Source organism: Apteryx mantelli, chromosome 31 (assembly GCF_036417845.1).
Source record: "Apteryx mantelli isolate bAptMan1 chromosome 31, bAptMan1.hap1, whole genome shotgun sequence".
Classification (NCBI taxonomy): domain Eukaryota; kingdom Metazoa; phylum Chordata; class Aves; order Apterygiformes; family Apterygidae; genus Apteryx; species Apteryx mantelli.
The window spans coordinates 453,019-478,048 of record NC_090008.1 but is presented as its reverse complement, the minus strand read 5'-3'; the positions used below and the strand labels follow the sequence as shown (position 1 = coordinate 478,048).

The following is a 25,030-nucleotide window of genomic DNA, read 5'->3' as shown; positions in this document are numbered from 1 at the left end:
GCAGGCGCGCGGGGAGCAGCGGTGGCGGCCGCCTGCCCTGTGAGCGCCAAGGCGAGAGCACGTACCAGGCGGGCAGCCGCTATTTTTAGGTCGCACCTGCGGGCAGCACCGAGGGCCAGCAGCTGCTCCAAGCTCCAGCGGCTTGACTGGACCCTTGCGCCGCTCCAGGCTCTCTGGAGCCCAGAACAGCGATGAGAGAAATTGCATGGGGGGGCGGGGGGGAGCAAACTCAGCTCCAGCGGGAGGCTTGGAGAAACGCAGCTTGCGGACTGCTGTGCTGAGCAGCGCTTCGTGCAGGGGAGCAGGAGCCGGTGCATGGGGGCACACGGCCCAGCCAATTGCTCAGCGGCAGCGGCACTTCCCGTGCTGCCACCAGGCAGCAATGGGCCTGGTCAGGGAAAATTTTAAAGCGAGTGTTTTCTATAAATAACACCAACCCTCCGTGCTGCAAGGGAGCAAGGAGCAGAGGGCAGCCACCAGCACGCAGTGCAGCAGGAGGTCGTGCTCCAGCAACCGATTCAGCCCCTCGCGAATTAAACCTGGACACTCCAGCAGGTCAGAGAAGTCCCCAGGGCTCCACCATCTCCCCTGCCCTGGGAGCACGGGCTGCTCCATAATTACCAAGACCCCCAGAACAAGCTGAGCTCTGGGAAAGGTTCTGCTCCAAAGGCAGGCTGTAACTGCTCGGGGAAGTATGATAAAATTGCTGTGGGAAGGACTGGTGTCTTTATTTCTCACCTGCAAGGTTGATGCACTGCTGAGCTCGGATGAGTGAGCGCATGCTTGCAGCAGCCCAGGCCGCTGTGCTCGTGGGCCACGCTGGGGCGCTTCTAGCGCAGCGTACGATAAGCATCTCCAGCAACCACCAGTGCGGCCAGGGCCTCTGCTAAGTAGCTTGCTCCAGCGCCAGGGAGAACCCCAACCGCTCATTTCAGAGCGTTCAAGCCTCCCAAGGGCTCTGTTTTGCCCAGTGATCCTCTGCTTAAGGCAAGAAGCTTAGTTTACAACTGCCCTGGTATCAGCAAATGACACCACAGCCCAGCTGACCGTGTATTAAAGCAAATCGTTCATTTGTCAGGGCTTTGTTCAGCAAATGGTAACTTGTCTCCATTCCTCTCTGAAAACTCCCCATCTCTAGCCAGGGACCCTCCTTTCGATCTGCAGGATTAAAACACCCCATTGAACACAGACATCTAATAATACAGAAAAAGTTTTATCAATGCGGAATGTAACGCTGGTCCTGCTGGCTGCCTTTGCAGAGATCACAGCAAGAATGAGCAGTCCTGTGTCCCAGATGAGAGGGGCTGCCAGCCACCATCCAACAGAGAGGGTGAAAGACGGACAACCAGCCCATAAGCTTTCTCAAAAGAGAGAATTTGCCTCAAAACCTGCCGCAGGGATCTGCGGTGCATGGTCCAAACGTTTTGAGCTTGCAGTCCTGGAATCCCTCTGGTTTCTTGTGCCTTCTTTTTTTAAAAGAGGAAGAGAGAACATAAAAGCAAAAGGTGACTGAGCCTGCTCTAGATAAAAAAAGACATGATTTTCATGCACATTTTAAAAAGGGAAAGGCCAGGCTCTCAAAGTAACAAGAACTGCTCCAGCATCACCAGACATGGGTTCTCCAGAAGGCAGCCCGAAGGACTGAAGGGAAAACTGCTGCATACTCCTGACTCAGTTTGAAAAAGTTGGTAGTGAAAGATGGATACACACACTCACCCACCCACACACCTCCGCACATTCACCCACACACACAGGGCAGCACGCTATGCGTTTGAGAAAGAGAAATTATCTTCCTCTTGGGGTTTGCGGATCCAGCTGCCGTAGCCCATCTCTTCTAGCGCTTTGAAGAAGTACTGCTTGGCTTCTTGGTATGCAGTGGCTGCCTCCTTAGCATCTGAGTACACAGAGAGGTTCTGTAGGTCTTTGCAGTTGTTCTTGGCACATAACTGCTGGAACAGGGCAAACATTTTCCTCTTGGACACACGAGACACCTCCAGCTTTGGTCTGAGAAGCAAGACAAAGGCAGTGAGGAAAGCCCTGAAGACAGGACACAAAAAAAAGCAAATAGGAGCAGGGGACACAGGGAACAACCCTGCAACCAGATGCCTGCGAGATCTCCTGGCTTAGTGGGGCTCTGCTGTAGGGTTAGGGCTGTGAAGCATTTTGTTTTGCTTGAAGAGTGCCCACTTCAGTTAAGAATTGCTCTCTCCAAACCTCCCCACACATAAGGTGCTGCCACACTGCAGTGTATTAGTAACTTCAGAACTGACCCCTCCACTTCCCCAAGCAGAAAAAGCAGTGTCAGGAAAGGCTCTTCTTACCCATCTATTTTTCCTTTTGTGCCATCCAAGACTTCAACTTTGCTTTCATCAGCAAGACACCAATTCACCGAAGACTCCTTGGTCTTGCCTGTCTGCCTGGCAGAGTCGTATACGCTGACTCTTCCAACCTGCACCATCAGAGATAAGAGGGTTCTTAACACCAGTCCTGCTGCGTAAGCTCGCGCTGTTAAGGGGAGCCTCCTGCCAGGGGACTGGGCACACTGTATCAGCTGCTACGCGCTTGCCTGTGGCCAAGCCTAGCGTTTGTTTTCCCAGGTGCTCAGGCTTTGCACACATTAAAATCTCTGCTACACCATGCTTAAGGTCCCCTGCTGCTGCTCCTTCAGAGAGGTGGTCGCTCTAGATCTGATCTTATCTGGGACACGTGAAATCTGAGGAGTTTCCATCCCCTGCAGACAATGGTTGAGCTCACCCCAAACTCCTGAGAGCAGCAAGCACTTGGTTCTTACTTTCTGAAATAAAATACTAAACTGAAGGCTAAGGGGGCACAAGGACAACCTTGGTCTCTCTGTTCCCAGACCTAGCCATTGCCAGTAATCCAGAGATACTGTGGGATGATAAAGGCAGGCAGGTTTACTGGCCATTAACCTTCTGACCCTGCTGGAGAGTTGTCTGCAAGGTGACACTCCTACAGAATGCCTCGGCGGAGGCTGAACCCATCGGTAGAGATGGAAGAGGGGATGGAAACATGAAGAGGTGCCAAGGCCGCAGTACCTCAGGATGGTTAATGTGATACGGAGCCTGGAGCTTTGTCCCCAGCGTGTTCCCGTCTCTTGCCACGCGACAGCAGATTGCACGTGTCAAATGACCCTGACTGTACAAGTAACCTGGGAAGACATACATGAAGGCATTAGGAAACAAAACTGCACTGGCAATGGACAGGACAACACCTGAGAATTGCAGCACTTCTCACAAGCTCCAGAAAACCAGTAGCCATGTGGAACAGAAACAGCAGCTTTCTCACTGCTAGATGTCACCTAGACGTGAAAGATGAAGTTTTACAGATGGCAACATTTATCACCAAAGACATACACAGGCAATTTTTGTCTCACTCTCTAGATCAGACGTGCCTCCTAAAATCAAGAACCTGCAGAAAACACCCACTCCACCCATTGTGTGAAATCCACAAACTCCCATTTCACTTCAAAACAGCACAACTCTACCAAGAACAACGTTTCAGTCTGTTACTCCTACGGCCTCCGCAAATGAGCTTCTTTTCTATTCCTGCAGGAGGGAGGTTATTTGTTACTACAGCCCAGTTCTAAGGAGCAGGGCAGCACAGCTATCCCAGCCCAGAAAAGACTGCAGCTCTCATACCGAGTGTAATGGAGCTGAGATAAACCGGCTCTATGAAATGTGATAGCAGTGCCCCTTGCAAGCCGAGTACATTCCAGCGTAAGATTTTGTCACTGCAGGACATGGTGCGCAACCTCTCCCCATGCTGGATCCCATCCCACGTTGGCACAATGTCACTTGATTCCACAGGAATGGTACCTTCCCCTGCATGAGAGAAAAAGAAAGCTTTTCTGTGAAGAGTCCGATACAAAATAAATCTCAAAATGCCATCACCTAGAGCACAAGAAATTAACTTGCATGCCTTCAAGGCAGAATGGGCACAGAATGACCTCTGGAGTCAGTCCAGTCACCAGGTTCTAGGATCATTTTAGTACCACATAAAAAAAGGGAACTCTCTATACTGATTAGAGACAGGTCATTTTTCACATGGCTGGAACAAAATTAAATTGCGCTTGAAAGGGAGGTCGGAGCAAAATAAGCTTCGTAACAAACTTGCACTGTACTCTTGCCAATGCAGCAGTCAGACAGGAAGAATGGGGAAGGAAAAAGATTCCCTCTAATGCCCCCCATCCCTTTCACCCCTTTTGGTTCCTGCATGTTTCAAATCCCATGACAGCACCACAGAGAGCCGGGAAAGGAAATTCTGGAGCTCCGGTGCTGAGAAAGGTTCAGATCAGAGGATTAGAGTCACCCCACGGTGTAGGGAGTGAATGCACTAACCATTCTCCACCTTCGTGCGCAGCTTGCCTTGTTTGGGGTTCTCAAAGAGAGGCTGATGTTGAGCTTCCCCTATCATGCTTGCCTGATCGCTGCAGGATTTATCAAAAAGTGCCCCATCTCCACAAGGTGCCGTGCTAGAAAACAAACAACTCCCCAGGTTAGCAAAAAAACAAACCAAAACAAACAAAAAATATCAAACAGCATCCAAGACCAGGGTGCAACAGTGCAATGCCTGGCCCACTTATGTCTGCAGCACTGACCCCTCATGCAAGGTGAATTTACTATTAAAGCCTGCCCTTGTCCGGGCTCTTTCAGGCACAGGCCACTGTTCTCCAGCAGCGCTTTGTATACAGCTGTCAGAATTACAAGTTAACCTGCTTGTCAGAACATGCACAGTGGGAAGGTCAGGCCATACACAGTCCAGGAAGAAAGGCTGTGATCTGACTCTGCGATCACCTCCAAAAGACAGGGGTGCTGCTGATACTGGTCATTCCTTGTAGACCAGACCACAAGCCCATACAAACCTGACATATAGATGAAAGGTGATATTGCTCTTTATTCTGAGTCTCTTCTCTCCTGCTGGCTCAAAAATGCTCTCTTCTGCAGAGGAAGGATTTGATGGGTCATACTTCATCAGCTCGCTATATAGAAACCTGAAAATAACAACGTAACATCAAAAGGCTGCTCTGTTCCTCAGACAAGGACCTCCTCAATCCAACCACAGCCTGTGCCTGTGACAGGCAGTGCCCCAAGTTCTGCCTTTGTCACAGAGTCAGGAGCTCTTGGTCCTGGAGTCGCAGCTGAGAATACTTGGAAGCCAATAAATAGCATTTGACACTGCTGAAAGAGTAATGTAACAAAGCAGATTTCCTGCTGTACAGAGGATGGGCACTAGAAAATAAGTGTTCTATCTGGTGAGCAGAGGGAAGCACTGGCAGGAGAGAGCAAGGAGCCTGTCTGGCTTCTGTTCGTGCATATCTGATCTGAGTGTGAAGAAGACTTCAAGGTTGCTAACCTAGCACCTTTAGTCAGCACTAAGTTTGCATTATGAGTAAACAGTCCCACAGGCAGCTGAGCGCAGATGGTATTATTAGCACGACCACACGATCTGTTTACAATGACTGGGTCTTTTATGGCTGCTTTTTGTTCAGGTACAGGGAAAAAAAACTTGGTTTCCAACATACTGTCAAGAACTAAAGGAAAACTTCAGCTTCACAGAGACTCAAGTACAGCCTGTGCAAGGACTTTGTGAGGTGAGGTGAAGCTCACCACCCTCATCTCCAACAGACTCTGCTATGTCAGAGTGACAGAGCAGCCCAGCAGCCGTGATTGTCAGAATTAACAGCCAAAGCAACCAGTAAGCAAGAATGCAATTCTCCGATTTTACAGCTTGCTAGGGGCCTGCCCTCGACACCTCCCTATGCTGAGGAGCATATGAAGTACAGTGGCAGCAGACAAGGGCTTTAAGAAAGCACCTGGCTTTGCTGTTCGTGACTGGAAGGGTAGGCACAATAGTAAAGCTAGTCCGATTTCAGCTGATTATTTCACTTCAGTTAAAAAAGTGTCATGCTAAATGTGTAAAAAGAGAACAGAAGTGACAACTTTGTGGTCTAGTTTGGGAAAGCCCTTCCCAGCTGATGAAAAAGGATTTCTCACTTATCAACATAAACTCATCTGTGATAAGTTTTCCTGAATGACATCTTCTACACCCAGATCCAGAAAGGCCAAAATGGTGTGATTTGGCCTGCAGGCTCCCCAAATTATCAGGCAGTGCTCTACCCTGGCTCAGACAGGGCTGTGCTTAGACTGACACAGTGCTCTGCATGCTGGCCAAGCAGCTTCTGCAGGATGCTTTATTTTAAGTACATTAGATGCGGCCCTTGGGCTCTAGGCAAGTCTCCAATTCGGTACTATTTCAGGCACCATTCAGGCATGGCCCTTTCTTATCAGAAACAACATCCCTCTATTTAACAACACATGGATAAACAGTAGTGTTAGAGGATCACAGCCTCTCTCAGCACAGCAGCCTCCAAAGGAACCGTCATAGCTACGTTCCCTTAGAATGGGTCAGCGCGTGGGGGCAGCACCTCTTGGCAGCCAACTCTTCCTCTCCTTTGGATTTCTTCTCTTCTCACCTCACAAAGCCTCTTCGAGAAATGATTTCTGCATGACAGTCATTAACTGTTTCCCCTTTCAAGCTCAGCTCTTCTCCTTTCACACAACGGTTACCTGGAAAACAAGGCAAGCATCATATAATGCCAACACACAGCTCCACTGAAAGAGGGAGGGTTTCAGCTTACCTCAAGTTTTACTCCTTTGAGTTCCTGAGCAGCACCCTGACTATTAGAAGATTATTATCCTGATCCAAGCAGTTAGGAGACTAAAGGGACAAAGAGCACACACTACTCGAGGGTCAGCAGAGATCTAAATTGCCACAGGCTTAGGGCAACGTACCTTCAAAGCCCTGAGTGCTTTTCACCCCACCACTTTGAGGGGAAGCAGTGGCAGCTATCTAGGAAAGGGGTTAAGGTATATAAAGCTGAGAGAGTCTGGGGGATCCTGTGCTACATGACGTGAGGAAGAATCCATGCTCTGATGCACAGACTAGCATGTAGCAATGCAAGCAAAGATTAAGAGCAATATAGCTGAAGGCATTTTCACTTTGTTCTCTCTCTATAACTAGATCACTTGTGACACCATGCGAGCCCTGGGAATGTTTCTTGTCCTCCCTGAAGAAGCCTACAGCAACAGCCATTTCCTAGTCAGAGCTGACTGGGAATCCAGCGGGGAAGTCACAGTTCAACAATATATGCTGGAAGAAGTCATTCGCACCTGTTCCGATGCTAACCACAGCCCCCAGGCCTTTGCTTCCTCGTCGCATGATGATGGCAGCCAGGATCTTCCGTCCAAGCAGACTGTATTGGATGCGAGCAGTGAGGGCGTTGAAGCGCTGGTGGCTCAGCATGGCCATCTGATCATGGAGGGTACTGCCACTTACAGGGAGCTGAGAGAGGGACACAAAACCAACACAGCTGAGAGAACCTGAGCAGGTCACTGAACAAAACTGTTCAAGAAGCAGCTAACCTGAAGCACAGCTATCCAAGCAGAAGGCAGGAACGCAGCAAACGAACTACAGGCAGCAGAAGAGACCAGTGCAGTTTTGGGTTGAGTGCATGGACACTATCCTGTCAAGGGGTGGATGAAGTGTCTTTCAGGTATTTCCGGGAAAAATCCTGTTCAATGTTTTGAGTTCTGATTTGAGGACATCGTTAACAGACAGCAGCAAGCTGTCTTCCTGGCAGCAAGCTAAACGGGCTGAGGAATGGCCTCCTGAGATTGTCAGAGGAAACCCCCATTGCAAAAAACAAAAACAATCCTGCCTATTTCCCTCAGAGACTCAGCCAAGGAAATCTGTTACTGGCTTTGGAGGAATTCCTTCTCTGGTTGGCTGTGAGGAGACTGCACAGTTGCTCCCATCTCAAATGGGCACTTGCCTCTTCTAGCACAGCTCTGACTGACACATCCTCCCTGATGGCTTTTCTATTTAGAGCCACAGCTGCTGTGCTCAGCTGTGCAGCCTGGAACACAGCTTTTAAGGGATCACAAAACTCAGTGTGATTTAAAGCAGTACAGATTTGGGACTGCCATCCTGCCAGCACCAGCACTTTGTTCTTATCTGATGCACTTTTTCTTGAGTTGACATATAATTTTTAAAGTTGTACCAAGGAATCTGAAAGGGGAAGTCACAAAAGAAAGACGAGTGTGTTCCTGCTCCACCACAGGAGCATATTTCAGTAGCTCGCGGATGAATCTGAAGATAATTTAGCCCTAAAGCAGATGCCAGCAGGAGGGAAGAGTACGCGCGTACCCTGAGGAAACACCTAACCCATTTCAGGAAAGCATCAGCACACCTACACCTTTAGAGAACAATGATCTCACAGTTTAATCTTGGAGGCATGCTTCTGCCGGGTTGAAGGGCACAGAACAGAAAGGGCTACAAAAGCAGTCCCAGCTTTGGGGGAGAGAGATTTACCTCTGGGATGTTTATCCCTTCCATGCGCTCAGCCTTCTCTGTTTCCCCAATGAGGACTCTGAGTGCTGCATCAGCTGCCTCCTGCTTGCCCTGTTTTTTGCTGTGTGCAGTTACAGCTGGGAACCAACGGCCTCCAACCTTCGCCTGATAGATGAACCTACAAAAATAGCATTGTACCACTGAGAAGTTCAGAAACTTACGGATTTTAGTCTGTTTTTAAAATTCTCTCAGTGAAGGTAGCTCACTGTCACCTGGACATAAGGTTTGGCAGAAGCAGCAGCCTGGTCTGTTGCCACCTCTAACTGCATCAAGAGTTTTGTGTTTTCTGCATGAACCTGCCCTTTCTCTAGGACAACAATAACAATGTGAATTTCCTCATGGACAGATGCAGCTACTTACTTTGGGTCATGGGGAGGTCCTGACTGGTCAATGAGTTTGAATTCTGCAGCAAACCCATTGGTGCGGGCGTATTCCAGCAGGCCACTGACGGGATTGACATTAAGGTATTTGATGAGCTCCCCAACACCCTTTGCTTTCGCTGCCTTGGATTCATCTGGAGCGGTGATCCGTGCTCCACAATTTTCCATGGACTGGTCACCCTGGGACTCCTTGATAGGCTAGAGCAGAGTTAGACAGGAGAAGGCTGTTAAATACTGAGCAGCTGGTAAACAGGTAGGAAACCTCTGCTACAGCCAGCACATGATGCTGGGTCATTTCCAATAGAATACAAAATAAAGAGAAAAAGAACAATACACGTGGACCTCATAAAGAAGCTCTCTGTACCTGTTCAGGCAAGACATGTGCTCCAGACTCTCCAGAAAGAATCTTCACAGCAACTTCTGCTGCCATCTGCTTTGCTCCCTTCTTGCTGTTGCCTACCACAGCAGGGAAAATCTGGTCACCCATTTTCACACAGAAGCTGAACCTGACAGGACATTATAGCATACGAAGAATGTTAAGCATAGATGCCTCAGTCTGTTTATTATCCCCTTCTCTCAGTTCAAGTTGGACCCTTCCGGGTTTTCTCCAATTTAAATCTACCAGAATGGCCCTGAACACTCCAAAATTCCAGTCAGTACTATCAGGTTGGGTACAGGACTAGAACCTGTTCCTGGTTTTGCAGAAGAAACAGCATCCTGCCTCTCTGAGAAAGGGCACTATTTTTGATCCCTCTCTGGAGACCAACATGCTGGAGGAGCCATGCCCAGATTTTCTGGATAAGAGAAACACTCAGCTAGGTCAGAGACAAGTATAGGAATGCAGGTAGCGTGCTAAAGATAGGATGTTAAAGAAAGGGTTTCTATCCTCCCCAAAGTTTACAACAATTTGCCATACTTAGGATCATGAGGTGGGCCTTCTTGAGAGAGTAGCTGGAATTCAATTGTGTTCCCCGATTTTTGTCCATATTCCATTAATACGCTGACAGGGTTCTTCCCAGGAAGCAGGTTCAGATGAGCTGGCACAGATGGCGACTCTGGTTCTGGGTGCAAAGGCTATAGCAAGAAGATGGAGAAATACAATTTCAGACTAAACTCTGGTTGACCAACCACAGAAATAAAGAATACAAGACTTACTAGTTCTGATTCAGAATTGTCTGAGGGAAACAGCTCTTCACATTTAATTCTACTGTGTCTTCCATCCTCTGCTTCGTTCATCAGGATCTTCATAGCATTAGCTGCTGCCTCCTGCTTAGCCAGTTTTTTGCTACCTGCTTCTGCTGGTGGGAATCGGCGCCCATTAATCACTGCCTGGAACGTAAATCTTTGAAAGAAAAGAGAAACCAAAAAAGGTTAATCAAGAGACAAAAGCATGATCTGCTCATAGCAAGCAACTAATGCTGTTCTTGGGATTCAAGCAAGACGGAACAGCTAGTTTCCAAGTATGAAAACAAACCCAGGTCACACTGTGCAGAAAGGACAAAAATATCAAAGATGTCCCGAAAGCTCTGCATCTGGGCCTCATTTCAGTGTTTCACAGCTGTTCATGACAGATACAGCTCCTACATAACACGATGATTTATCTTATTCTGCAGGTGCCTGAAACATGTAATGGCTGTATGCGAAGAGCAGTTCAGTCACGTCTCCTGCACAGGGATGAAGAAAGCTTAACAGCTTGCGTTACTGCAGTCTGCTGTTCCATCTGCACCTGGTCATTCGTCCCTCTGGCAGTGTTTTCTCCAACTATCCAGAAGCGCTTGTGAGCTTCCCAGTATATTCGCACCATCTCAGAGAGGTGCTGCCTCACTTAAACCTCTTGCCTTTAATGCCTTTGTCTCTCCTGAGCTCCCAGTGAACTCTGAAAAAGATGGCTTCTCTTCCAGCCTCCAGCCCTACGCAGAGAAAACCTACTTCCAAAGAAAATGAATCAAACTGGATCTGGAGATGGATTGCTGGGGCTAAATCCATTCAGATCTCCCCTTACGAGAAAAGCCTGGGACTCTGCCTTTAGAAAACAGGCCAATTTTCCTGTCTAGTGGGTCTACTGACATATTCCGGTGTGGCACACATGGTGCTTTTCACTGTCTCACTGGTGCTCAGGAATAGCCACAATTTGGCAAGGGGAGGCAGGATGCCTATGTGGACCCACAAGTGTCACGACACTTGCTCTGCTCACACAGAGGCTGCTCTGACCTGCTACACCGCACAGATGTTCAGTGTGTTCACCACATCTAAACTGAGATGTTACAATTGACACATCTACACCTGAGCAGTTTTGTTCTGGGCTCCCTTTTTAACACTTCCAGGGTGAGAGCATCTTGGCTGCCTTTATATGGGGTGAGAGGTGCCCTAGAAATACCAGTTTCACCCCACGTAACCTACATGAAAGCCAAGTGATTAAATCAAGACAAGGGAGCTACCCGAATAGATGAATCCCACCTTCATTGCTCAGAATGAGGTGTGGGGTTGCCAAATCCAGGCTGTATGGAGTTAAATTTTAGCCCTGCAAATGGAGAGACCTGACAGCTCAAAAAAAAAAAAAAAAAAAAAAAAGCTGTTGCAAGGAATCAACCATTCCTGGGCAGACACATCAGCATCTGTACACCTCTCTCAAAGGGAATGTGTTCTTCAGCAGCTGACCTGGCACTTTATTTTTATCCCATTCCTCACAGCAGCAATTCCTAGAGTCAAAAGGAGTTGCAAATAAACAGGCAAAAGCCTATCTGCTTCCTTCCAGTTTGCTGATTCCTTACGTCGCTGGCCAGAGCAGCGCCCGCCCGTAAATGCTAACTCCCACTCCTCCAGCCTTACAGTTGCATCCTTTTCTATGACTCTGGCCTGAAGTATGTTCGGCAATGGAAAGTGGCAGGAAGAACAGAACAGGGCATTCCCTTTCTGCTCTGCTCTCCAGAGGTGCGATAACTTGTCTTCTTTTTATTAATTGCTCTTTCCTGTTTTAGTTAAGGCACGTACAAAACCTTTGGGAATGGAAACTGCTTTTTTAGTGAAACCTAGGCTAATCATTTCAAAACAAAGTAAACATTAATGAGCAGGCCCTTCAAGACAAGGCTGAGTGGATGAATTTAATGGATGTCAGATCAGTTTGAGCAAAAAGACAGCTCAGAAAACTTTTAAAATTTTCTTACCGTGGTTCATGAGAGGGTCCGCTCTGCTCCAGCATGGCAAACTCACAGTGTTGGTAAGTGTACTGGGAATATTCAGTAAGGCCGCTCACTGGGTTCTTCTCCTGACAAGCAATCAGTTTCTCTGCAGGCGTACACGGGAAAGCAGTTTCAAACTGGGCTGTATAACTGGGGGAAGAGGGAGAATTCATGATACATCTTGACTCGTCAGGCTGCTTGTTGATAGTGTTCAAGTTATCTGGGATGTCATCTGTGGCCCACTTGCCATTTTCAGAGTTATCATAATTAATGAAACTGGAGAATTCGGACTTGCTGTCAGGCAAGGCTGCTTCTGTGTCACTGGCATCACTCTGATCAGTTTGCCCCAACAACTGCTGCCCATTTTCTATACTTTCTTCTTCTGATGTTGTTACTGCTGGTGAAGCTACTGTCATCTCCTGTGGTTCTGGAGGAAGAGAGGAAGGTGGAAAATTTGACTCTGCGGTGGGATCTGCTGTTTTTGTTGCTGCTTTAGCCTTCAACCTCATCTGCATCCGCTCGCGTTTCCTTTCTGTAAGAGACCATCGTGGGGGGCTTGTGTTCTGTTTGTGAACATCTCCCAGCTTTTCCAGAGCATTAAGAAAGGCATTAACATCTTTGGCCCTCGAAAACCCAATGTTTTTGGCAAGGTTGAGTGCCGTTGTGTCTGCCACACTGAACAAGTAGTTGCAGATTTTTTCCTTAGTCTCAGCCATTACGGGATCAGTGTCTCCTGAGCCACCTGCTCTGCTTTCTTCTCCTTTGATCTCAAAAGTTGGACCTGTGTGGCAAGCCCTGTAGTCAGGAGGGCTTCTTTCTCTCCCTGCAGCTGGGCAGGCAATCCTCCACAGTGGCGGTTTCTCTTCACCTTTGTGCAGCTTGCCTTCTCTGAGCAGTTTATACAAAACACGATTGACTTCCTTCTTTTGAGTTTTCAGTTTACGTGCAAGATCATAAACTGTACAAGTCTTCCCCTGTCCAAGCTGTCTGAAAATAGTCAGAATTTCTTGTTCACGACTTTGTCCAGCAAGAGACAATCTCTGGAAATTCAGCCTGATGGTGTCAGACCACCCTTCTGAGTTCTGACAGCGGTACTGAGGAGGGCAATAACGTGGTAAGGTTTCTACACACTGGCTCTTGTTGGAGGATCTAAGACATCCTCCTTGGTTGCAGCTGACTTGCCATCTCTCTGTAGGAGCTGGTGCCACAGCTTGCAAGCCTCTGGCGTGTGGTTCGTAGGGCAACCTCTGTCCCTGAAGTAAATAGACTGGAGCTTCACTGACCTGGCCTGTTAGGAACTGTCTCTGCTGGTTTAGAAAGGTTTCCCGATTATTTTCTTGTGGGGCAAGAGGACGGTTAAGAAAACCTTGATTAGTGTTGGGGCAGTTACGTCTTGAAGGGGTAGAATATGAGCCTTTGCCTCGACCAATGCCTTTGTTCATAGCGCACTGCTGGAATGAGAGGATGAATCGGGCTGCTTGCACACCAGAAGAAGGGCAGCTGCGTTCACTCTTCACTCTCAGCTCCTGAAGACAGGCCTGCTAGAAAGGAAAAACAGAAATTCAGAGTCTATTCACATGATTACAGGAGTCCAGAAATGCAATTTAACCATCTTCACCTCTTCAATACTTTCCATCCTTCTACCAAGTCCAAATTATTCATGTAAAAATAAATAGCAAATTATGTGTCTGCCCAGCATAAAACCAAACTGTCAGGAATCACAGGTGAGCTTAACTACAAGAAACAGCTTTAAAAAGAGAGACTGACCCTCCATTCCTGTTGGACCGAATTTCAAGCTAACTGCACAGATTTTTCATGATGCTTTCTGTCTAAGGGTCACAACGTGCTTCCAAAATGCAAGGGAGTTTTACATCTCAGCCCTCAGAGAGGCAAGAATCACAGATCCATTTTGCAAACAGAGAAACAGAGGCACAAGGCGATGGAGCAGCTTGCAGTCACATGGACTGGAACAGAGCTGCAACAGGCTCAGAAATGATTTCAGACTCCTGACCGTAAGTCTGAAACCCCAAGTGTCCTTTCCTTCCTGGACAGCGTGCGACCTATAAAGCCTCACACAGTGAGGGACGTAAAGTGATAACATACAGAGAAATTGGATAGGTTTCTAATTGGCAATGGCATGAAAAGTCTTTCAGGATTGTAAACGCAATTACTCTCACATCGCTGACAGGTGTGCCATCCCCCAGAACTACAGGGATTAATGTAGAAGTTTAAAGAGTTAGTTTTCTTTAAAAAAAAATAGTAATGCACAGGATATATTCTAGCCTTTCAGCAGCAACTGAATATGAAGCTGAATGGATACAAACATGCATCTGATACCTTCTTCTAGGCATCCTATCCTACCTTTTTCCAGGTGACCTGTTTAAGTCACCTATCTTCATAGAGAGATTACTGCGAGAATGTAAGAGGAGCTTCGCAGCCAGATGCTAAGTGTGAGCGATGGGTGGAAGGTAAGAGAACCAACAGCCAAACAGCGAAAACAAGGCGAGAAACAAGGCAGGCTCTAAGTGAACGAGTTAACTCCTCAAAACGACTCAACACTGGAGCATCCCAAACACCTGTAAACTGCGCTCTGTGTGTGGAGTCAAACAAAGCTCGAGGCCGCCTTCAGTTTCCCTTTCATTAGACAAGTCTGCAGCCTCCGCCCGCCCGCAGCTGCCACCACCGCGACGGGTTTTACCGACCCAAACGACGCGGCCGAGCCGTCCGGCGCAGGAAGGGGGCAGCCAGGCCCTTCCCGAGGAACTTGTTGTAATTAAAATCCCCCCCCGAGCCAGGCAGAGGGCAAAAATCCTTGGAGGCGGGAGGGGGGGCGCTTCAAAGCTGCTCTTACTTCGGTTGCGCCCATGAGGCCACGCACGACGCGTTTATTTTGCCGGGAACCGGCGGGGGGAACTCGCGGCTGCTGCAGAGCGGCCCTCGGGGCGGAGGCGGCGGGAGGCGGCCGGGGGCCGCGGCAAGATGGCTGCGAGCGCGGTTTCGGTTTCGGTTCCCGCGGGGCCGGCGGCGGAGGCCCCGCCTGGGGGCGGGCAGCCCCGGGAAGCGCATCCCCGCCCCGGGGGCCGGCGGCGAGGGGGGGCGGGGGAGGCTGCTCTCCGCCTTTGGTGGGGGGGGGGGGGCGGGCCGCCAGCTCCGGTACCGACCCGGTAGCCCCGCGTCGGAGGCCCCGCCGGGCCCGAGCCCCCAGCGGCCGCCCGTGGGGGCACCGCGGAGGCGCCCCGGGGCTGCTCCGCCCGCGCCCCGCCGCCCCGGAGCCCCCCGCCCGCCCGCCCGCTCCGGCCGGGCCTCGCCGCCCCGCGGCCTCTCCTTACCCCCTCGGCCGCCGCTGCTATTGTCCCGCACCCGGCGCAGCCTGATGACGCAACCGCGCCTGCGCGCCGCGCCCCGGCAGCGCGCGCGGCGGCCATCTTTGGGAAGGGCAGCGCGGGCCATGCCCACCCTGCGCCGCGCATGCGCCCTCCGCCTTCCCCCCCCCCGGGGCCTCCGCGGCTCCCCCGCGCCAGGACGGCGCTTTCCGCGCCGCGCTGCCCCCGACGGTCACGTCGGAAGAGGCGGTTTGCGGCACCAGAAGCACCCGCCGAGCTGCAATTTCCACGTGTTCACTGCTGCGGGGCCCGGGAGCGTGGCAAACCCCCGCCCCGGGCGGCAGGGCTGCGAAGGGCGAGGCCGGGCAGCACCGAGCGGCGTCTCACGGCCGCTCCCCAGCGGGGCCAGTGGCTGCCCGGCGCGCCGCGGTCGCCTCCTCGGCCTGCTCTGTCCTCGCCGCTCGCCGAAGCCGTGGCCCAGCCTCGCTGAATCTGATTCACGTTTGCTGTCCTTAAAACAGAAGCGGAGGCGACGGAGCCGCCCGCAACCCGCAGCCGGGCCCGGACGCCGCCGCGGGCTGTGCAGCCCCCCGACGGCGGCGACACCCGCCCTTCCCGCTCCTCCTGCTTGCGGGAAACGGGGCAGATGCCCGGCTCGTTTCCACGGCAACGCGGCCGGGGACGCCGCGAGGTGGCGGTCGCCGAGTCGCGATAGAGCAGCGCGGCCGCGCTCGATTCGGCCGCGGCCGCTGACGGGCTCGGCGGGGCAGCTTGTACCGGGGGGGGGGAGAGGGGGGTTAGTGACTCATTTACGGGGTAGGAAAGAGGCCCCGTCCGCTCGTTCCCGTGCAGCGCCGCGGAGCGGGGAGCCCCGTCGGGGGAAGGGCAGGGCCGTCGGGGGGGCCCGCTCCCGCCCGCTCCCGGCTCCCCGCCGTGCCCGGCTCCCCCCTGCCCGGTTCCCCCATCCAGCCCCCCCCTTCCCCCCTACCCCGTGCCCGGTCCCCCCCATGCCTGGCCTCCCCCCCCCGCCGGCCCCGTCGGAGCCGCCCGCTCCCCGCGCGGTGGCGGCATCGGCTCAGGCTCCAGCCCCGGCGCCGCCGCTGCCGCCCGCTTTGTTTTCCTCTCTTCCCCGCTGGAATGAGCTGGGATGAGACGAATGGCAGCGCGGCTCCCCCGCCCGCCTCCCCGCTCCAGCGCCAGCCCTTGCATCAGCCTCTTGTGCCACCGAGCTTCATTTCACACGACGTTATATTAGACACTAAAACATCTCTCCCTCGCTCTTGAAGGCAGCCTGTTCCTACAAGACGGATAAAAGCTGATGGCTTCATTGCAAAGGGGACATTTTGTTGCTCTCCTAAATCAGCCAGCTTCACTTTTTAATTGAATGTAGCCCCAGGAGCGGCGTGTATTATTAGCCTTGCTAGTGCCTGCTCCCCTCCGCCCCAGAGGCGAGCTCTGCTTCTGCACTGCTGAGACAAGAGGTACAATTAGTTTTTGGCCTTTTTGCAGAAGTGCCCATAAAGCCCTCAAGGCCTCTTTTATGTACAGCAAGGAACTGGGCCGAAGTCACCGATTCAGTTCCCGCGTCCTCCAAAATGGGCAGCGTTGCCTCTTTATTGGGTCTGTCTGGGTGCAGGTGCAAAGCCGTGAACCAGCGTGAAAAACCTCCAAAATTCTTGTGCCTTCAGTTTGCCTTTAAATTTTTTTTTCCAACTATTTTTATTATAGCTATAAACACTGTGAAGGTAACTCGATAGGTCCATCCAGGAGCGTGTTTATGGTGCCACATTTTTAAACATGAGCTTGGGGCAATTAATCAGCCCGAAGAAGAACTATTATTAGTACACGCTTGTTATATCACCACAGGGCACATGCCGAACTCGGTGTGGATGAGCTGATACACACCATCGGCCAGACCGCGCGTGAGCGAGCCTGTCCAGCCACGTTTGAGGTAGATTGCGCCTGGAATGACCCCTGCTCGCCTGGTTTCCTCAAATATGGAAAACGCTGCCCCATCCCACGTCTGGGGCACTGCTCCCAGCACATCCTCACCAGGGCTCGAGTCCGGGCGCTGGGGGAAGGTGCTGGTTCCTGCAAAGCGAGCTGTGCCCCTCCGAGCCTGCTCCTGCCTCCGAGGGCTGGTTCCCAGGCTGGGAAGGCAGCAGCGCTATCCAGGGCATTGCACAAGCTTTTCCTTTGGAGGTGCCTCGCTGCTCAGTGACAGCCTGAACCTGAGCTCTGATAACGCCGAGGCAGCTGCCACGTCTGTTCTCAGCAGCAATTACTCATCTCGAGAGCTCAAGGTGCGCAGAGGAGGGGGATCGAGGAAACCCCCCGCCTCTCCCCGCAGCGCTGCCGTCCACGCGCTGCTCCTGCTCCAAGGACCCGGCCACATTCCCACGCGGGAGGAAATGTCCTCCGTGCTGCGTCGCTTTGCAGCGCAGTGGGAAAGGCAGGTGCGGACGGCACAGCTGCGCCGGGAGAAGGAGCCGGATCCGACTCCCACAGCAGCTGCAACAGTGGGAAGCGCGGGTTTTTCTCGCTGTCACGAAAGGCAGCGCGTCGCTTCGAAAAGAGGCGGCCGAAGGGCGAGCGCTGTGCAGGCGATGCCACGTGAGCGCAGCAGCGCCCAGCTGCCTTCGCCGTTAGCCCCTGCGCGCTAACGGTCCCATCCGCCAGGGTTTTAGAGCCGTGCCGGCGGCTGCCTGGCAAGCGCTGCCCTGCGGCGCTCTCCTCTCCTCCGCTCCGCTCCGCTCCGCTGCTGCCCTCGCTGCTGCCCTCGCTGCTGCCCTGCCGTTTATCCCCGCCTGGGGGCACGATGCCGGCGCCCGAGCTTCATCCACATCCCTCGCATCGTTTGCCCCGGAGCCCAGCCGAGCGGCCTCCCCCTTCCTCCGAGGTCAGCACGCCCCAAGCTTCGGGAGCCGCCCGGAGAGGCGGCAAGACACGACCCGCTGCTCCCGGCCCCTTTCCGTTTCTGCAGCTACTGAGCCCGGAGCGCCTGCGTGATGGATCGTCTAGCGAGGGAAAGACTGGCGCAGCTGGGTCTCCGAAGGGCTTCCTCGCAAGTAGGGCTGCGCTGTGCCTCCCACGGGATCCCATTACACCTTCTTCACTGCTTATTCTTTATTCGCTGTAGATTATTTTTTCACACAGCGCAAACCAACAGACGGAGCCAAGCGCTGTAGATCCGTGACATGCAGAGACGGATGGGCAGGAGGGTGGCTGGAGGGAGTGATAGATGGCACAGAAGATGATAGCTGTTTGCAAATCTCAGGGACATGTACAGTGCTTTAATTGGCTGGTCTGCGCAGATTTCCTCACAAACGGCATTTTTTAATCTAAAGGAAAGCAAGAAACTGGAACGTGTCTTGTTTCTTTCATGACTTCCCTGGAGGCAGCAGCAGCACATTAAGGAAAAAGAGAAGGAGGAGGAAAAAATAGTCAGAGGCACCAGGTGGCTGAATATCTTGCAGCCTAATTGATTCCTCTTTAATTAGTACAAAACCTGTTGCTCTCCAAAACATTCAGTGCGAGCTTTGGAGCAGGCAGCATCCTCCCCGGCCCTGTGCCAGCTTCGCTTGGTGCAGCCGAAGGAGGGAGAGGAGCAGCAGGGAACAGGGGTTACGTTCGGCTTCTGCAGCCTTGTGCCGAGCAGCGAGAGCAGGCAGGGAAGCGAGGCAGCCACGTCGGTGCCGGGCGCACGCTGCACCGTCTCGGCCCCACGACCAAGGCTTGGAAGCGACCACCTAGAGCAACAGGAGGCTGCAGAGGCTCCTGCCTCCGTGCCCACGCCTGACCTCATCTGGAAACCGCTCGCACATCGTCACCTACAATGCAGCTTTAATGGAAAAGAGCTCAACTTTGTTAAACTGTTTGCCAGACATATAGCGTTGCCATAAATACTGTTTGCAGGCATGCGGGTGCTGTGCGGTCAGCAGTGGGGACAGGGGACCTGGCTGTCCCCTATGGACAGCTTTAAGCACAGACACCAACATATAAGAGAAGATTTGAGCCAAGAAGATATTTAACATTGAAAGTAATAGCTTCCTTTTTTTTGTGCGTTGCTGGAATGGCTGATGCTCACGGGCTCATGAGAAGCCTCAAGTTTCATTTTCAGTGAAGTTATTTCCCTGTTTTCTCCCCTCTTGACTTGCAGAAGGACGTTCAGGCACTCGCATGGTTTTAAAAACAGGCCGTGAGTTTGCCAGGGCTGCTCTGCACGTGGCTCATGCCGCTTTCGCTCTCCTGGGCTGGGCGGTGGCTCTGTAAAGCACGTTGAAGCTCGGCCCCTGCAGACACCTTGCCAGACCACGAGCACGTCTTAAAAAAAGGAGAGAGAGGAAAAAAAAAAGCCGTTTTATGGGTTTGATTCTTTGGACTTTCTGATGTGTGTAATCGCTGCCGTCGGCGCAGAGTGGGCGAGTGCTGCATTGTCACCGAGCGGCTTCTCGGCAGCAGTTCCGGGAAGCAGACGCAGCTCCTAGACCTGAGCCTCCTGCTCCGTCTAAATACTATCGCAGGAGAGGTGACGGTTTGCTCGGAGGCTTTGCAGCAAAGCCCCCACCGCCGGCCGGTTCGCAACGGTTGCCACCGCTTCAGCGCGGTGCTTGCTACCCAGCAGGAAATTCAGAAATACCCATTTAGGTAGAAAACTGTAATTTGCCATTGCATTTTACAGCCCACCCTGCTGAGCAGCCCTTCTTATTGTGCGAGCGCCAGGCCAACGGGCTGCAGGAAGAAGATACAGCTCTCTCGTTCTGACAACCAAAAACGGGACACGAAGGCCATTGACACAAGCCTGGCGTCTCTGCAGGCAGCCGCGTCCCCCACGAGAGCTCCTGGGAATTGCAGGCGAGGTCGGAGGAGAAGGGGAAGCTCGCAGGCAACTGGCCTGAGCGGGAGAGACGAATGGTGCAGAGGTGCTGGAGCAGGAGGGAAGAGCCCGTTGCTCGCTGCTCGCAGGGCTCTCGAGGGAGCAGGGCGGTTTTCGTGGCGCTGAGCCCTTGGGCTGGCGTTGCACAGATGCCTCCTGCAGCAACGAACCACCCTGTCAGCACCCGAAAACCCCAGACCGAGGTGATGAAGTCGGCAGCTAAACGGCCGTGATTTTACCTGCAAAACGAGCACATCCGTGATGGAAATAACTGCAGGGAAACAGACCCTGGGTTCATTTAATTCCTGCGGCAGAGCACAGCCGCAGCGCGAGTGTTTGCAGGAGGCTTTTCTGCCTTGGCTCAGGAGCCCCAGCCGGGATCCGCGGAGCTGCTTCCCGCAGCGCGGGCTGCCCAGCGGCTGCATCGCACCCTTCCCGCTGCCCGCCCGCCTCATCCTCTGGGAAGTGGAAAACTGCTCCCGACGGCTGCCTGCTCGGCGCCCTGCAGCGGGCAGGAAGGCTGCAGCCGGCAGAAGCCGGAGCTCGGTGCCGGAGCCCCTTCCCTGCTGGCTGCCGAAGGCAGAGCCGGGTCCTTGGGGGCCTCCCTGCCCCGCGGTGCCCAGGAGCTGCCTCCGACACTCCGCTCGGCTCCGTTGGAGCAGGTGCTGCTGCAGCGCCCTGGTCTGCAGAGCTATTTGCTGCTTGTGGTTTTCCCCTCCGCTGTCGAAGGCCAGAAGTTCCCCACTGTTTATAAAAGCTCCATCTGCTTTTAAGAAACTGCTGAGTGAAACAGTAAATAGCCTCCTGCCCTGCCAAGTGCGCTTCCCCTCCCGCCAGCGCCGAGCACGGGACACGGCCCCACGGGTACCGCCACGCGCACGGCGTGGGGACGGGGAAACCCACCCGCGGGCCCTGGCACCAGCACGCTGCCGCCTCCTCCAGCTGCAAAGGCAGAGAGCAAAGTGCTGCAGGGAGGCCAGAGATCTGGTACGGACATTATTCTCCTTCTCCTTGGAGGATCCTTAATCCAAAGCCATTAATAAAAACAGTTTTCATGCTGTATGCAAAAGATTAAACAAACTTTGCCTAATCTCCATGTGCAATTTCTAGCAGTATCAAGTGCAGCTGTGCTCATACATTAGGGCTCTGCTCCACTAAGCCACTAGTACTGGAAATGGAGTTATACAGCTTTAATCTCCTGCCGAAGGGTCCCCCAGATTGCTGGAGGTATTTTCAGAATTTACAGGTATTAACTCAAAAGCAAACCAACATACTGATGCATCACTAGTCAACAGTCACACGTCACCCGTGTTCCTCCCGCGCCGTCCCCACGCGCCTGCGCCGGACTGGCTGCAGGCTCCTGCTTGGCTGCTCGTTCCTGCCTGCTGGGGACCCGGCTGCAAACTGCTTACGGGGCTGCTACTCCTGATTTCTAGGGCTGCTGCTTTAGCGCCCATTTGCTTGAGCACTGAACCGGAGCTGACAGCACAGCTGCTCCCAGGCTTTGAATGAGGCTTTTGAGCCATCGGTTGGATTTAGCACCCTGCACTAAGTGGGAAAGGCTCCGACCTCCTCCTCTCTTTACCAGCACGTTCCCTCTGTGAAGTTGTCTTTGTGCCCTTTGTGCTCCAGGCAGCTTTTATCCCTGTTTCTTTAGAAGTAAGGGAAGAACCAAGCCATTAGCTTAACTGGAGGGAATAGCCCAGGCCTGATGCACTCGCCTTCTCTATTGCACTTAGGTAGGAGAGGGGTGAGCAGGAGGAAGATCCTGCGCCACCTTCCCCAGCTGTCCCTCACCCACTTGCACCTTCCCCATTACCTGCAAAGCAGTTTGGCCATCGCCCATCGAGCCTGGCGCTTGCTCGGAGCCTCGTGCTCGGAGCCCGGAGCGCTCGCTGTGCCCAGAGCGCCCGAGCACCAAGAGCCTCCGCAGAGCTGGAGGAAAGAGCGTTTCCAGCAGCGGCCCAGCGCCGCTGAGCAGCATGGAAAGCCCCAAGCCCCTGCAGAAGAAACCGCTTTTTCTTCTGGGAGCCAGTAGTTTGGAAATGCCTCAGGGCTCCTGCAAGAGAAAGGCAGGTAGCCGGGGGCCGGAGATCCCCAGGGAGCAGGGAGCACCAGGGGCTTTGCGACGCACCGAGGAGCTCCCGCGCGGCAGCTCGGAGCAGGCGAGCAGCCTGGCTGCCCTGGCTCCAGGCTGCCGCCGCAGGCTCTCCGGGTGTCCCAAGCCCCACGTCCCTCTCCTGCTTGTTACCCTCGGATCCCATGCGGAAGAGGCGAGCTGGGCTCGGATCAGAGCCAGGAGAGTGACAGCCACCACGCGCCCCTCAGACACGGCTCCGGCGCGTCAGAGACCGAACGCCTTCCCCAGCGGAAGAACAGAGCTCCGGAGACCAGCACAACAGAGGGTCTGAAGCGTTTATATATGTACGTAGATATCATATATTTGTGTGTGTAACTATACATAGATATTTGCATACTTACACACCCGCACAGGTAAATATTTATAGATACTGACCTCTTCAGATTAAAGTCCAAGGCACTTTTTACAGTGAACAGGTTAAAGCCATAGTTTAAAACATGCCTGTTTCTGGGTACAGATCGGTTTTATGGCAATGCTGCGGGAGCGGCAGGTTCCCGCTCCCTTCCCCCTGCGCGAGGGGCCCGGCCATGCTCCGAGCAGGAGGAGCAGCACGAGCCAGGGCCAGGTCCTGACCGCAGGGGCCCGCGCGGCTCCAGCGGGGCCGAGTCCAGCCCGGGGCAGCCCGGCGGGAAGAACACTTTGGGCAGAAGCAGAGCACCAGGGCTGGGAGCATCCACCGGGAATGGCGTGCTGGAGACCTCCCGGGCGCCCCATTGCCTGAGCCCAGGTGGCACGGGCCAGGCTCGGGAGACAGCTCATCCAACAGGGAACAGCTAATCCCGAAGAGCAGCTTTTCCTCCCCCCACAACAGCCTCTCTCCGAAGCCCCGGAGCCCTCGGGATGCCGTCGGGCGAGGGGAGCTGGGGCTGCAGCCAGCGCAGAGCCCTGCAGCAGCAGCAGCAGCTTCCCTCCCCTCCCCAAAGTGCCCAGGGAATCGCCACCCCCCCCGAGGCAGCTCCCGCAGCAAACCTACCTGGCGGCGCAGCGCCGGGCTCCACGGCAGCAGGGAGATGCAGGGCGGGAGGAAGCCGAGGGAGCCCAAGCGCCCTTGACGTCCGACCGCCCTTAGGAGACCCAGAGCCTCCGCAAGAGCTACGCAGAGCCCAACCCTCCTGCCCGGCTCCCAGCAAGGGGCAGCCACCTCCCAAAAACCTCCCTGTGAGTGGGGCAAACGCATGGGGCATGAGCAACCCCAGCCCCTGTCTATCAGCAGCCACCAGCTAAGCGAGCGCTTGGGCTTTGCCTGCCCTCTCCGCACGTAAGCGCTGCCTTTCCGGGCAGGAGGCGGCCAGCAGGGCCAGCCGGACCGCCAAGGACTGGGCTGTGCAAAGGCAAACCCCGTGCCGTGGGAGCAACTGGTTCCAGTGGTAGGATTTAGCGCTCGCGGCGCCGCCACGAAGCCGTCGGAGCTGGAACCTCGTGGGCAGGGCTCTTGGCGAGGTACAGCTGCTGCCTTGCATTGCTGGTGGGGCCTGACGCTGAAGTCCTTTAATTGGCCTGGGAGGGTCAGGCCAGCACAACAGTGACAATAATAACAGTGATTAATAGTAACAGCACAACAGTGATAACTATTCTAATACAGATGAGTCAGTGTAGGGGCTTTTACGCACACGCTACTGTGGAAGAAAGCAGCAGGAATTGGTCCCATGGGCTCTGCTCGCTCCTGGCCATTACCACTAGCGAGGCCACGCTCCACACAGGAAGACTAGCCAGGAACAAGGATCAGGGCTGCAAAAGAAAATGTTAAGCCTTATTTGCCCACAAATCTTTTCCTACACACAATGCAGATCAGCTCCAGCAAAACTGGGGGCTGGACACGAGCAAGAGATGCTCTCTGGGTACATGAGGCCATAAACGTTGAGTACTGGAAAGCCGGGGGGAGAAGCACCTGGAACCCTGTCGTGCCTCTTCCCACATTCAGGAATACCCCTTTGCCGTCCTACAGTCACAATCTCAGCCCAAAGGGAACAAAGACAGGTCGGCCTGGGCTGTAGCTCTCTGGGACAGGGTGCGAAGCCTGATCCTGCCCAGCCCCAGAGAGCCAGCACGACCTGGGCACTGAGGGCTTCATTCAGCACAGAAACTCAGTGCAATTCATCACTGGCACAAGCACGGCCGAGGAGGGAGCGTGAGCTGCACTGACTCAAAGGACGGCAGGAAAATTTCCTATTCCAAACATTTCCCTGTGGGAGCAAACCTTACCTGCAGCTACACAGGTCACCTCAGCATGCATGTCCCTACACCACCACCCAAGAAATTACTTGTTGACCTGAGAGGAAAAAGAGAGAGCACTGTTTCTGCACACCTCCTTCCAAGCAACCCGCACAACCGGGCTTGAAGTCTAGGGAGCAAAAGCACACAGGAACCATCCTTCCCTTGCAGGACCCCAGGCCAAATGCAGAGCAATGTATTGAAGCAGCAAATGCACAACAGACCAGCTCTACCGGGGAAGATGTTCACACCCTCCTGCTTTTCTAGGCACAAGTGAGCCCTAGTTCATACCTGGGTCCTACCTGTGTCACTCTATACTCAGCCAAGATTGATTATTCTCTACTAGAGTAGCATAGACTGTGCTGCAAGACACATTCGAGGCAAGGAGAAGCACTCCTTGCACTGCTTATTCCACAAAAGCCTCCATCCCAGTGGGAAAACATGGTTTGCTGAACTGGAATTTCAGGTCTGGTACAGTTTGTACCCAGTGA

The 25,030-nt window shown here is 53.4% G+C and overlaps 1 protein-coding gene across 4 annotated transcripts; it reads right to left on the bottom strand.

The window, feature by feature from the left end:
• Positions 1-1,194: 1,194 nt before the first annotated feature.
• ADAR (adenosine deaminase RNA specific) lies at positions 1,195-15,339 on the bottom strand. 4 transcript variants are annotated; one of them, XM_067313457.1, is made up of 15 exons: positions 15,319-15,339; positions 11,975-13,530; positions 9,966-10,152; positions 9,727-9,884; positions 9,175-9,316; positions 8,791-9,008; positions 8,392-8,548; positions 7,191-7,362; positions 6,494-6,587; positions 4,883-5,011; positions 4,359-4,492; positions 3,660-3,842; positions 3,057-3,169; positions 2,322-2,449; positions 1,195-2,004 (listed from the first exon to the last, which is right to left on the bottom strand). In XM_067313457.1, the coding sequence occupies exons 2-15, from the start codon at positions 13,429-13,431 to the stop codon at positions 1,764-1,766; spliced, it is 3,513 nt and encodes a 1,170-aa protein (XP_067169558.1). In that variant the 5' UTR covers positions 13,432-13,530; positions 15,319-15,339; the 3' UTR covers positions 1,195-1,763. The 4 variants fall into 4 exon arrangements, with proteins under 4 accessions (XP_067169558.1, XP_013797176.2, XP_067169557.1 ...); XM_013941722.2 differs by lacking the exon at positions 15,319-15,339 and adding an exon at positions 14,841-14,963; XM_067313456.1 differs by lacking the exon at positions 15,319-15,339 and adding an exon at positions 14,692-14,816 and having other exon boundaries at positions 11,975-13,527.
• Between the last annotated feature and the right edge of the window lie 9,691 nt (positions 15,340-25,030).

Excerpts from the sequence above, each read along its gene's own strand:
- ADAR (XM_013941722.2), bottom strand. Across the intron at positions 2,450-3,056 it reads ATCACATTAACCATCCTGAG|GTTGGAAGAGTCAGCGTATA; the intron begins GTACTGCGGCCT and ends CTGATGGTGCAG. Across the intron at positions 2,005-2,321 it reads ACAAAAGGAAAAATAGATGG|ACCAAAGCTGGAGGTGTCTC; the intron begins GTAAGAAGAGCC and ends CTTGCTTCTCAG.